The following is a 14,577-nucleotide window of genomic DNA, read 5'->3' as shown; positions in this document are numbered from 1 at the left end:
TTTTTGTTTTTAAATATTTTTTCAAGATATTTTTAGGCATAATAGAGATACGTCCATAAGTGCCAAATATTTGATTTGTTTTGAAATCAGATCACCCGTTTTGTAGATTTCAGCTATTTTCGGTTTGCTTAAAAAAATCAAAGTACTGAAAGTACTGAGAGGGCATTTCTTACTTTAACTTACATGAAGGTTATGTTTACATGTTTCTCTGCATACAAAAATCAATACATACAGTATCATATATCAGAATGAAGACCACATTTAATTGCAGTAAATATCAAAGTACCTGAAGTACTGAGAGGACTGTTTTAGATACCCACTTTTTTTCTTACTACAGTATAGTATAAACAAGCATGTTTTTCTATACATAAAAATCAATGCACACAATAAGTTATCTATGGAAGCTATTTTCATTAGCCAATAAAAATCACAGTACCGTAAGGACTGAAAGGATATTTAGTATTGTTTTTTACTTTGACTTATATAAAGATGTTTCTCTAAATGCAAAATTCAATTCATACACTACATGTTTTATAATTTCTCATGTTTATATATAAGTACGGTGGATACTTCCATTTTAGCAGTGAAAATCAAAGTACTGTAAGAACTGACAGGTTGTTTTCTAGATACCCCCCCCCCCCATTTAACTTTTAAATTTAAAATTAGTTTAGATATGCTTCTACTAATGAAAAAATATGCATACAATTTCATATATAAGGACAACAGATACATTAATTTTTGCAGTAAAAATCAATGGATGAAAAGTACCGAAAGGACAAATTTTAGATTCTTTACAACTTAATTATTACATACTGTACACGTTTCTCTACAGAAAAAAAAAACAATGCAAACGATATCATATAGGAACGGAAGACCTTTTTGTTGCCATGGCAACAAGAGTCTAGTTAAGTCTTCCGTTCACAACGGAAGACTTATAGTGATTGTATTGTTTCTTTTTATTATTATTATTATTATTATTATTATTATTATTCCTCCCAAATTTTGTGAGCGCGATTACTCAGAGATGGTTGGATAGATTTTCACAATTTTTCACATGATAGTAGGCTGATATATGAAGTTTATATAAAATTCCGTTTTTTGAAAAATTCACTTCCGGTCCGAAGTTACGGCCGAATTTCCAATTTTTAAATGGACTTTTGTCCGGAATTTTTCTCGGAAACGGTGTGAGGTTAAGATGTGAAATTTACAGGGGTATTAGATCATGACATTCTCTTTGTTTCGAAGTTGTTTTCGTGTGTTTCCGGTACTTCCTGTCCGAACCGGAAGTGAACATGTGTTTGGTCAATTTTCAACTTTTTTGTTTTTTAATATTTTTTCAAGATATTATTATGTATAACAGAGGTTATTCTACAAATACTTAATATATAATTTGTTTTGAAATCAGATTCCACATTTTGCAGATTTTCGGTACCCTCCTTTTCCCTATTTACCTAGTGTGTAGACAATGGGCAAAGAAAGATAACTCTGACTTGTAAGTGAGAATAGAACTTTCGAGATAAAGGCGGAAATAGACATATACACTCTCCATATCAAAATATTTAGACGTTCTATATTCACTCTTCAAAATTTAAGAGTACGTTGGTTACCGCTTCCAGTGCATGTAAAGTTTGAAGTTGCCAGTGTAGTGTAGGTCTGTATTGACAATTAATTGATTTACACATGAATATATCTAAAAAAAAATTAATATATATATGCTAGGTAGCTAATTCAAGTAAATATATTATAAGCACTGAATATACATTTATAGTGATGGACAGGCATACAGTTTTATCTATTTCGTATATTAAGTTCAGAATACGATAGTTATAAGCCTTCTATAATGCAGACGATTTATTATTCTCTATGATTTGAATGCGAAATTATCCCGATTTCCGAGTTTTACTTTCGATATTAAAATATATTACATACACTCAAAAAAGGAATTAAGCGATAGAAAATTGTAATACAGTACTGTTTTAAAGCCTTTATAAATAAATTGATATCTGCCACTGAAAAGAAAGAAAATCAATCTATAGATTAGATTTGGTTATTACATATATATTTGATAAAAGGTTAAATTATTTATGATACATGATCTATACTCTATATACCCAAGGAATTATAAAAGATGTGAAAAAGCGATTCTTGGATTCTTGTGAAATACTCAAAGAGTTAAAGAGTGTGTGAAATAATGGTACGCTATATGTTTCTTTTGAAAAAAAAAAACATGATAAAAAAAATTGTACAGGTCTGTTGATATGTGGGATAAGTATATCTGAATGAACACAATTTTATGCAATGATATATAATCATGTACATGCAACTGACATCCGTACATGTACTTTTCCTTATAATTCATAAAACATAAAATTATCTAATTCCTTTGAAGCCCCCCCCCTCCCCCCGTCTTGATTAATATTTGGAGACGTTCGTGCAGCTAGGCATTTGAATTATATATTCGTTTTAGATTCTGGAACATGTGAATAACATTACCATTTACATGTATACAGAATTTCATATTGAACCTTACACCGCATTCTGTTATATTCTTAATATTATTGTATAGACGAAATTTGGTAAAGGACTATGTCCGCTCCATTTCTCCAGAACAGCTTAAGATATGAAAGTTAACTTTGTCAGATATCATAGATAATGACTTGTAGATGTCACCATGAATATTCTTTCCGTCGTCATTACTTCCGGTCGTCACAGAAATTGGATTAAAAAGTCGATTTTTTCTATTTCTTTGTCTTTCTAACTTCTTTTTTCTGTAATATTCATAGGGTATGTAAAGGCCCCTCTTTGAAGATTTTACGTATTACCAGTTTCCTGATAGGATTAAGAAGGAATTAAATATCTTTAAATATCTTAGAATTTCCGAAAACGTAGGACCAACGTTTCTTAAACACTACAGAATATTGATTTTTCCCCCGTATATATAGTTTGCGAGGACTGCTCAGTGCTCATTTACGTAGGAACTGGTGTAGAGTTAAAACCTACTGGGTGATTGGGATAGGCCAGAAAAACCTTGCCGTTGCCATGGAAACGAGTTTATATTAAATAAAAACGGTTGTATATGATATGTGTGTGCATTTTATTCGCCCCTATTTTTGTCAACTGTAGAAGACATTGCCATCTTTACACCCCCCCCCCCCCCTTTCTCTCTTTTTCGCTTTTATGTTTTGCATTCTTTATAAAATGACCTTGACTTTCATATCACAAGCAACTCTTCTTGACGTTTTTAAAATTATAAGCCTTAATTCTTTCTACAAAGTAATGCTAATTTACATGTTTATGTTCAAGACCCCCCCCCCCCTTTCCTCGAAGCAACCAGGTAGAATACACAGATATAAAATTTACAACTTATAAGGAACTTCTTAAGAGTTTCATTAATAAAGTTCGGTTCCCCTGATGTGATTTGATATTTTACTACCATTCATTCTTCTTCTGTTTTGTCTTTAGAATTTATAATTATTTTATTTAGAATTAATTTATCTTTAGAAAGTAGTGATTGTCAGCTGCATTCATTAGCATTTCGCGTTTTCTTCTATATCTATTACTTGCATATTAATAATTTCATTAAATAATATTTAAAAGTATTAAAACTTCATTTCTATTAAATTTTATTCATTTGTAAATCCTTGGATCCGCTCCTGCAGGTGCGCGAAAGCCTCATCACTACTGTAAACAAATTATTCATCACGCCGAAAATGTTCATGATTCCGCTAAACTAAGAAAGCTTACACATATTTTTACATCTCATAAACAACCATCAGCCCTGTCCAATGCAGAAATGCTCGAATTGAAGGGGAAAATTCAGGAATTGTTTTGCGTCAACCATGTTTTGACGTGAACCTTACACCGCATTCTGTTATTAAGGTCTTCCGTTTCAGTCGGAAGACCTTATAGTGATTCTACTGTTTTTTCTTTTTATTAGGTCTTCCGTTCACAACGGAAGACCTATAGTGATTGTATTGTTTCTTTTTAAGTCTTCCGTTCACAACGGAAAACTTATAGTGATTGTATTGTTTCTTTTTATTATTAAGTCTTCCGTTCAAAACGGAAGACTTATAGTGATTGTATTATTTCTTTTTATTATTAAGTCTTCCGTTCACAACGGAAGACTTATAGTGATTGTATTGTTTCTTTTTATTATTAAGTCTTCCGTTCACAACGGAAGACTTATAGTGTTTGTATTGTTTCTTTTTATTATTAAGTCTTCCGTTCACAACGGAAGACTTATAGTGATTGTATTGTTTCTTTTTATTAAGTCTTCCGTTCACAACGGAAGACTTATAGTGTTTGTATTGTTTCTTTTTATTATTAAGTGTTTCTTTTTATTAAGTCTTCCGTTCACAACGGAAGACTTATAGTGTTTGTATTGTTTCTTTTTATTATTAAGTCTTCCGTTCACAACGGAAGACTTATAGTGTTTGTATTGTTTCTTTTTATTATTAAGTCTTCCGTTCACAACGGAAGACTTATAGTGATTGTATTATTCTTTTTAAGTCTTCCGTTCACAACGGAAGACTTATAGTGATTGTATTGTTTCTTTTTATTATTAAGTCTTCCGTTCACAACGGAAGACTTATAGTGATTGTATTGTTTCTTTTTATTAAGTCTTCCGTTCACAACGGAAGACTTATAGTGATTGTATTGTTTCTTTTTATTAAGGTCTTCCGTCTTCACGGAAGACCTTATAGTGATTCTACTGTTTCTTATTAAGGTCTTCCGTTTCAGACGGAAGACCTTATAGTGATTCTACTGTTTCTTTTTAAGGTCTTCCGTTTCAGACGGAAGACCTTATAGTGATTCTACTGTTTCTTTTTATTATTATTTTTTTTTCCCCTTTTCTTGTCGGAGCGTTTTCTCAGAGATGGCTGGACGGATTTTCTTGAAATTTTCAGGGATGATAGAGAATGAAAATACCCCTAGGCGTTTTTTTCATTTTTTCAAAATTCACTTCCGGTCGTCAGATATGTCCGATTTCCGTTTTTTTCAAAAATATTTTGTCCCAGTCATATCTCAGAAAAGGTAAGAGATTAAGACACCAAACCTATACGGTTAATAGATCTTGAGGAGTAGGCAAAACCATTTGGGTTAAGAGCGTCAGCCGTCACTTCCGGTCGTCACAGGAAGTGATCAAAGAAATCGAAATTTTCAACTTTTCTTTTTTGATTTTTTTCTTTCATTACATTGTTGCATCTTATTTGTAGATTCGAAATATGTTAGTCTTACCGGAACCAAAAACGTCAACTTCCGGCTATAAGTGAAAAACTGCATAATTTGAGTATTTTACTTTCCCATAAATATTTTTTATACATAATGTATTTGAACTGATTTTTGAATATGTTATCAAGACTGCAAATGTCTAGAGTAACGTCAAATATCTTTGTAAAATTCACTTCCGGTCGCGCGTTTAAATGTCCGCAAAATGAGAACTTGTCCGAGTGAGATCTCAGAAACGGTAAGAGATTTAGACACCAAACTGATAAGAGTATTAAACTTTGAGAAGTAGACAAAACAATTTGGCTTAAGAGCGTCAGTCGTCACTTCCGGTCGTCACAGGAAGTGATCAAAGAAATCGAAAATTTCAAATTTTCTCTTTTGAAATAAGACTTGCATCATATAATTGTATCTTTTTCACAGTTACGAGATGTCTTGGTTCCACCGGAAACAAAAAACGACAACTTTCGGTTTTAAGAGAAAAACTACATAATAGGGGTTTTGAATTTCCCCCAACATATCGCTTATAGATAGAGTTCTTTAAATGATTTTTATATATGTTATTGAAACTGCAGTTGTCTAGATTGACATGAAATATCTTAATAAAATTCACTTCCGGTCGCGTGTTTTCTTGTCCACAAAATGAAAAGTTATTTCAGCGAGATCTCGGAAACGGCATGAAAGTAAAACACCAAACTTGTAGGAGTAATAAAACTTGGTGAGAAGGCAAAACACATAGGGTTAAAAGCGTCAGCCGTCATTTCCGGTCATCACAGGAAGTGATCGAAGAAATCGAAAATTTCAACTTTTCTTTTTAAAATTAAAATTTTCATCACTTTATTGCTTCCCTTTCGCTGTTTTAAAATATGTTAAATTCCACCGGAAAAAAACTTTAAACTTCCGGTTTTAAAAGATAAACTACGTTATTTCGTGGTTTAGCTTTCTCATAAATATCACTTATAGATAAGTAATTGAAATGTTTTTTTTTTTTTTTTTTTTTTTTTTTTTTTTACATATGCTGTAGATACTGCAAAAGTCAAGAGAAAATTCAGAGATTTTTATTCAGTTCACTTCCGGTCGTGTGTTTTCTTGTCCTCAAAATTAGAATTTGTTCTCACAATTGTTCGGCAACAGTAAAAGACTGAACTCTAAAACTTTCAGGACTTATAGTCAGTCATCAGTTCATTTGCTTGGTGTAAAAATCGTGTGTCGTCATTACTTCCGGTCGTGAGAGGAAACGAAGCAAAAAAGTATATTTTAAGTTATTTGGTTTCTACATAAGTTTTAGGCTAATACCGACGTTGGAAAAGACATGTTCATGCAAACAGGAAGTCGTATAACGGAAGACCTTCTCATTACTAGTAATGAGTTTCTAGTTATTATTATTTTTCTTCCTGGGTACTTTTTTGTCCGTGAGTGATCTCCGAAACTACACATCCGATTGAGGTGAAACCTTTTTAGGGTTACTAGGCATGTTATGTAGATTTGCGGAACGAAGGTCATTTTGCGCGCACGCGCATGCACGTGCGTGCGCGTGCAATGCGTAAAATGACAAATATACTTGATATAGCTGTAACTTTTATATTTTTTGATAAAATGCTTTGATACTCAGAATATAAGGATATATTAAAAGTGTGAACAAGATGACATGGTCAATATGCACATGCATGCACGTGCGCGCACGCGCAAAGCGTAAAATGACCAATTCACTTGATATAGTTGTAATTTTGAAACTTTTTGATGAAATGCTTTGATACTCAAAACATTTATATGTATTTAAAGTGTAGACAAGACGACATGACCATCATGCACATGCATGCATATGCATGCACGTGCGCGCGCGTGCAATGTGTTAAATGACCAATTTACTTAATATAGCCGTACTTTTTATATTTTTTGATGAAAAGCTTTGATATTAAGAATATACAGATATATTAAAAGTGTAGACAAGATGATGTGGCCATCATGCACATGCATGCACATGCGCGCGCGTGCAATGTGTTTAATGACCAATATACTTAATATAGCCATAACTTTTATATTTTTTGATGAAAAGCTTTGATACTAAGAATGAACAGACATATTATAAGTGTAGACAAAATGGCATGGTCATTATGAACATGCATACAGGTGCGCGTGCGCGCAATGCTAAGATGACCAATATACTTGATATAGCCGGAACTTATATATTTTTTGATGAAATGTTTTGATACTGAGAATATAAAGATGCATTTATAGCATAGACGGAATGACATGGTCAACCTGCACATGCATGCATGCACGTGCGCGCGCGTGAAATGCGTTAAATGACCAATATACTTAATTGCCTTATTTAATGAAGCTTACAGGAAATGACACCAAAAGGGAGTTGGGGAGCGTTTGGGGAACATCTGTAACGGTCCCCGTTACAATTAATACTAGTTTAATGTAAAGTTGTAGATTGGATGTTGACCATTCCTACAATTAAAAGAAAAATGCTTGTTTTGAAAGTTTATTTTAAATGAAAGGTGCCTACACATTTTTCAAATTTGAGGGGCGAGTTCTTTTAACGATCCTTTACAAATATAGCTTGGTAAAATAAGGTGTATCGGGACATAATTTTAAGGTAAACTCAACGGAAAAACATGTTTTAAACTGTCATCTATACTATACTATATTAAAATAATAGACTCGAATTTTTGGCCTTTAATACCGATAAATCGGAAGAGTACTGTCTTTTGTTATATATTTTTTAAACATAATTGGTACTTGAAGATTACCAATTTGTTTTTATTTTTTCTCAATTAGCCTTCGCTAATTAATAATCAACGAAAATTCCACAAAAAATACCGGAAATCATCTGGATTTTTTGGATTTTACAATCTTGCGCGTGCGCATTACATTCACGCTAAATCACGGTGTTCAAATCATGAGAGAAGACAAAAGAAGTACTAAGTAGATAATAATATATTTGTTATTTTTTAATTTCTCTAATAAGAAATAAGAAAATAAGAAATCAGAAATATATATAAGAAATCATAGATATATATGAACAGAATATATAGCAAATTTCCAATGAAAATTTACACGTATTTGTATTATCTTTCTGAGTTTATCCATACAAATGTGATATTGTGGTCACGTGGGTAATCATTCGCCATCTCGGAGACACATTTATTATATGTTATTTATGTATCTGGCCATCTCAACGGGGGCAAAAAGCTCATGATCGTAGGAGCAATATTAATGTAACTACCCGATTTTATTTTATCCTTCCTTTCTTTTATGCTTTTTTGAGGGGAAGGGGGGGGGGTTACAACTCCAGCTAGAATCACATCTTAGTGAAGTAAGCATTCTTTTTCCGCCAAAAATTACAATAACATTATTTTCATTTCTTAACTTTGAAATAAATCGAAGTAATTAAATAACGTCAATATAACCGATATTTTCAATTTGAAATGTGTCTAAATGATTGCAACTTGAATTTGTTCGCCATATGTTTACTATTACCTTCACTGCTGAAATCTATAACGCGGTAAATATGAAACATAAACTAGGGGCAAAGAAATATTTGATTCCATGCAAAAAATTCACATTATATTTCTTAGAAGTGCAGTGAAATCAATAGCATTATTGTAGGTTTATAGCTTTGTTATGTAAATACATGTAATGACCTCTGACCCTGGTCTGTCAACAATACGGTGAACACCCCCTGCAATGCTTGCGCCGTGCATTTCCCACGTGAACCATCAAAGAAAGTATTTTATTGTTTATATCTAAATTCACCTCTAAAAATTTCTTTAACTTTCAAAAAAAGTGGATGAAATATGTAAATTATTGTTATTGATCTTCAGTACGTTATATAGAAGGGACAGCCTGTTCTTCTAAATATGTAAAGGTCGTCATGGTAACTACGCTTTATAGGTATCAGCAGTGCTGAACTCTTTGTTGTTGTCATATTTTCAATGAATATCCATAATTTCTTTTATTAAATTTGTTTGGAAAGGTGAAATTTATGTAAGCTCCGGCGTGATTCTAACTCATGACTTGATTTATAGCTAACTGGTGGTCAAAGCCATTCTGCGCTACGCCGTTACGCAACAATTTTGCAAAAACAAACAAACAAACAAAATCAAAAAACAAAACAAAAAAAAACAGAATTATATTCACATTCATTGTTTATCTCAAAAGTACCTTACAATATCAATGTGTCGATGTATCTATTTTGTAAATGTCCGATATGCACATGGATGCATTCATAACAATGTCAACCCGTGCACGCACGGGTCAAAGTCTAGTTTTTAATGAAAAATGAAGAAAGTCAGGTATAAATTTCAGAGTTTTTTCCATCTCAGAAAAAGGAAATGTATCAATATTGCCCCCAGTCTCTCAGAAAATGGTTTTTCATATTCTTTTTGACCTCTACTTTAAAATGATATTTAATTGAATATAGGTATCGGGGTTTCTTTTGAAATGATTTCAAATTGAATTCCATGAAAATTCTTCATTTTCTGCATAATTCTATTACAGCCATGAAGTACGGGAAAAATTAAGTTTAAATCAATTATGACGTCATAATGGATCTAGCTTCAAAAAGACAGTCTAAACTCATTTATTACATTTTCAACAGTGAAATACTGTGATTTATTTATTGAATAAAAGTGATATTCTCTCACAGTATGAAAGTATACCAAAATGATATTCTCTGACAGTGTGAAAGAATATCAAAGTAAGTAAAAAATTTCTGGCCTGTCATAAGATAGAGACAGTAACTAAGCATCTTGATAGAGCTAAAACTGCAAATTTCTTCCCAAATATGTTGCTAAAATCCATGCTATGTAATGTTTTCAATCACACAACTGCTAAGCTACGATCGACGTCTCAACCGCTCAACTATGACGTCAAGCCTATGTCACTGTGTTAAGGTAATAGAGGTGTAATACGCCATTTCCGGTAAAAATGACGGCATTTACCGAGGTGTCTGACATCGGCAGTTTTCGGAACACTGTACTTCGTAAACAAAAATGGCGTGTCGTCAAGACGGCCTCGGACGCTAACATAAAACATACACCAAAGAAAAGGAATGTAACTTAGCGGAGGAGAGAATAAATATGATATTACGTAGAAAACACGTTAATATATTTTGTTAGACAAAATATGCAGTCAAAACGATGATACCTTCAAATACACACCTCATGGGTTTTTCCAACTTCTAAAAATAGCACCAGTTTCGAAGAACGAACGAAGTGTACCTTTCTTCAAAACTTTACATTCGCATCGCAATTTCTTGTGATTCTCTCAATATCAGCAAATCGTTTGAGGGGAAAAAATGTGCGTAATAGGTAGCATTGCGTGCATTGTAGAATCTGCAATTTATAAGTGACGTTCAAATGTCCATACGTAAAATATCTGAGATCTTCAAAATATATCAGTAAAAAATAGAATGTAAATATGTTTACAACATTAAAGAAAAAAATTAATATTAGATATGGGAATAAATGATTTATTCTGGTTTGGTTTAGGGTGATTTTTGTTATTTTATTTACATTAATTTATTTATTTATTTTTCACATAAGTTTACTGTTTAGAAGGGGGGGGGGTGAATATTTTTTATTGATATTTTTTATATACATGTGGGGAACAAATTAGTTTTTTTTTTACCTTTTGATTAGTGTTTCTGTCAGTATATATTTTAGTCTACATTGCATAGTAATGTTTTGATCTGTAAAGAACTTCATGCACATGGAAGCTGCAAAAATGTAGGTCATTTTGCGAATCTTTGTCTGGATCAAGGTCACTGTGACGAGGTCAATCTTCTGAACAAATGAATCTGACTAAAGTGAAGTGTATTCAATATGACAATAACCTGTTGTTTATATATGCTCATCATTTCATTAATTATCACATATCCCATGACATTTACCAAAAATAATGGCTTAAATTTTTAGGGGTACATCACTATGATACAGAATATAGATAAATTCTGTATCATGGAATAAATTTTTGTTGTTGTTATATTATCACAAACACACCTTACACAAAATTGATATTGTTCTTTTATTGATCTTTCCTACCATATTTTTCTTTGACAGAATATTACAAACGGTTTTATGAAAAAAATCGCCAAAATTGTCACTCAAAGTAGACAGGTTCTCTCGATTACAAGTATTCATATATCATACCTGATGAATTTGAACTAAAAAGAATGCATATATGCAATCTGTACTGCTTAGTGTTGCAGCTGAATACATGAAACATTCAACTGTTTGCGACTAACTAGAGTAGAGGTAAAAATAACTTCTGTACCTTTTGTCTATTAAAGGTGCACCAGTGGTTAGAGGGTACAGGCATGAAAATAAGTATAGAAAAATTATGTTTGGACAGAATTGCCTGAAACTTTGGGAAATATTGCCTGAAGTGTTGTCCATTATAAGTAAACTGAATTTATTCATATTCAAGGTCATGACCATTACACCCCTAATACCTTAAGAAAAGACAGAGGCAAAGGGAAAATCAAAGAAAATGTAATAAACAGAAAATTCAATGTTTTGTAGATGAATATGGAATTTATTTCACTCGTGAGACAGGATTTTTTTATATTTTCACTCGTGCTTCGCACTCGTGAAAATATAAAAAAAATCCTGTCCCACTCGTGAAATAAATTCCATATTCACCTACAAAACATTGAATATCCTCTATTTACTAGATCTTGACCTTAAGGGGATGAAGGACACATGGTCACATGACTCTGTTTCACTACGTCATAGTCTCCGTTTTTATAAGTGCAAAGCGTGTAAAGCATCGGTTCTTGTATAAAATTTTGACATTTTTTTTTTACTTTAATTACCGAAAGAGAAATTTGAGTTATTTAATGTACAACTTATCTGTAGACCATTACATTAATGTACAACTTATTTGTAGACCATTACACCGGAAGTCAGGAGACATCAGCGGTCACTGGTCAGCATGGCTCGATACATACACAAAATAATCAATTTTCAAGGTAGTTTAACGCTTACTTATATGTCAAAGATTACCGGAAATAAATATTTGAAGGAATCTGTTAGAAAGTTCTCTTGTACGTTCATAAACTTCGAAAAACCGTTTTGCAATGTTGGAACGATAGGTCATGTTGATCACGGAAAAACAACTCTTACCGCCGCAATGACAAAAATCTTATCGGAAGAACTAGGGACAACCAAAGCTGTGAAATTCGACGAAATCGACAAAGCACCAGAGGAGAAGAAAAGAGGTATTACCATAAATGCCGCACATATTGCTTATGAATCAAACAAAAGACGGTATGCTCACACTGACTGTCCAGGCCACATAGACTTCATAAAGAATATGATCACAGGAACAGCTCAGATGGATGGTGCTATTCTTGTAGTAGCTGCAACAGAAGGAACTATGCCACAAACTCGAGAACATGTGTTACTTGCCAAACAAATTGGAGTCAAACATCTAGTGGTGTACATCAATAAAGTTGATGCTGCAGATGAAGAAATGGCAGAGCTTTGTGAAATTGAAGTCCGAATGTTATTGGATGAATATGGATATAATGGATCAGAAGTCCCTGTGGTATGGGGATCTGCACTATGTGCATTGAATGGGGAAAATGATAAGCTTGGGAAAGAATCTATTTTAAAGTTAGTCAATACACTTGATGAGTATGTGCCAATACCAGAACGAAATTTGTCAGCTCCATTTGTTTTTCCCATTGAGACAGCCGTGAAAATTCCAAGTCGTGGTACAGTTGTCGTTGGAACTTTAAAAGAAGGTGTTATTAATAAAGGTGATGCTGCTGAAATCATTGGACAGGGAGTCTCCGTTCTGACATCAGTTACTGACATTGAAGTGTTTCATGAATCAGTACCAAAACTTGTGGCAGGTCAAAATGCAGGGATTCTTTTGAAAGCTGTAAAACAGACTAACATTACTCGTGGTATGTTCTTAGTAAAACCTCACACAGCCAGTCAGCATACTTATTTCGCAGCTAAAATTTATGTACAGACTAAAGAGGAAGGAGGACGTACCAAGCCACTCAGAAATGAGTATCAACAGCAACTATTTTGTTCATTGTGGTCCATGGGATGTATCGTTTACTTGCCAGAAGATTTACCTATGATCATGCCAGGGGACACTGCAGATGTCAAAATATTGTTACGTCAACCCATGATTTTAAAGGCTGGACAACAGTTCACTATCCGTGAAAATCAAATATCATCTGTGACTGGAATTGTGACAGAAATCTTACCTTCTCTTAATGTTGAAATTAAAGGGTTTACATACCTTAAGCCCCAAGCCCCAGTAAAAATAGAAGGAAAGAGAAAAAGGAAATAATGAAAATAGAAAATTTTGTTTTGTGTCAGAGTTGTAATTTTTAGGTCACCTGAGCCGAAGGCTCAAGTGAGCTTTTCTGATCACACTTTGTCCAGCGTCCGTCTGTCTGTCTGTAAACTTTTCACATTTTTGACTTCTTCTCAAGAACCACTGGGCCAAATTCAAACAAACTTGCCACAAAGTATCCTTGAGTGAAGGGGATTCAAATTTATTTAAATGAAGGGCCATGCCCTCTTTCAAGGGGAGATAATTAGGAATTAGTGAAAAAATAATGGCATCATTTAAAAATCTTCTCAAGAACCACTTGGCCAGGAAAGATGAAACTTATATTGAAACATCCTCAGGTAGCGTAGATTAAAATTTATTCAAATCATGACCCCCGGGGGTAGGGTGGGGCCACAATGGGGGAGCAAAGTTTTACATAGAAATATATAGGAAAATATCTTTAAAAATCTTCTTCTTAAGAACAGCAAAGCCATGATTGGTCATATTTATATGGAAGCATCCTCAGGTAGTGTAGATTCAAGTTTGTTCAAATCATGACCCACAGGGGTAGGGTGTGGCCACAATGGGTGATCAATGTTTTACAAAGGAATACAAAGGGAAAATCTTTAAAAATCCTCTCCTCAAGACAGCAAAGCCATGATTGGTCACATTTATATGGAAGCATCCTCAAGTAGTGTAGATTCAAGTTTGTTCAAATCATGACCCCAGGGGGTAGGGTGGGGCCACAGTGGGAGATCAATGTTTTACATAGAAATACATAGGGAAAATCTTTAAGAATCCTCTTCTCAAGAACAGCAAAGCCATGATTGGTCATATTTATATGGAAGCATCCTCAGGTAGTGTAAGATCAAATTTGTTCAAATCATGACCCCCTGAGGTAGGGTGGAGCCACAGTGGGCGATCAAAGTTTTACATAGGAATGCATAGGGAAAATCTTTAAAAATCTTATCTCAAGAACAACAAAGCCATGATTGGTCATATTTATATGGAAGCATCCTCAGATAGTGTAGATTCAAGTTTGTT

At 33.3% G+C, this 14,577-nt stretch overlaps 1 protein-coding gene across 1 annotated transcript; it reads left to right on the top strand.

Moving 5' to 3' along the window:
- The first annotated feature begins 12,138 nt into the window (after window positions 1-12,138).
- LOC133183411 (elongation factor Tu-like) lies at window positions 12,139-13,566 on the top strand. Its single transcript, XM_061318374.1, has one exon. It carries the CDS (start codon window positions 12,172-12,174, stop codon window positions 13,546-13,548), a length of 1,377 nt encoding a protein of 458 aa, XP_061174358.1. The 5' UTR covers window positions 12,139-12,171; the 3' UTR covers window positions 13,549-13,566.
- The last annotated feature ends 1,011 nt before the right edge of the window (window positions 13,567-14,577 follow it).

This window comes from Saccostrea echinata, unplaced genomic scaffold, assembly GCF_033153115.1.
Source record: "Saccostrea echinata isolate AGI-Se365-2 ecotype Australia unplaced genomic scaffold, CSIRO_AGI_Sech_v1 ptg000009l, whole genome shotgun sequence".
In the NCBI taxonomy this organism is placed as follows: domain Eukaryota; kingdom Metazoa; phylum Mollusca; class Bivalvia; order Ostreida; family Ostreidae; genus Saccostrea; species Saccostrea echinata.
The sequence above is the reverse complement of the archived record's forward strand: the minus strand, read 5'-3'. Positions and strand labels throughout refer to the sequence as shown.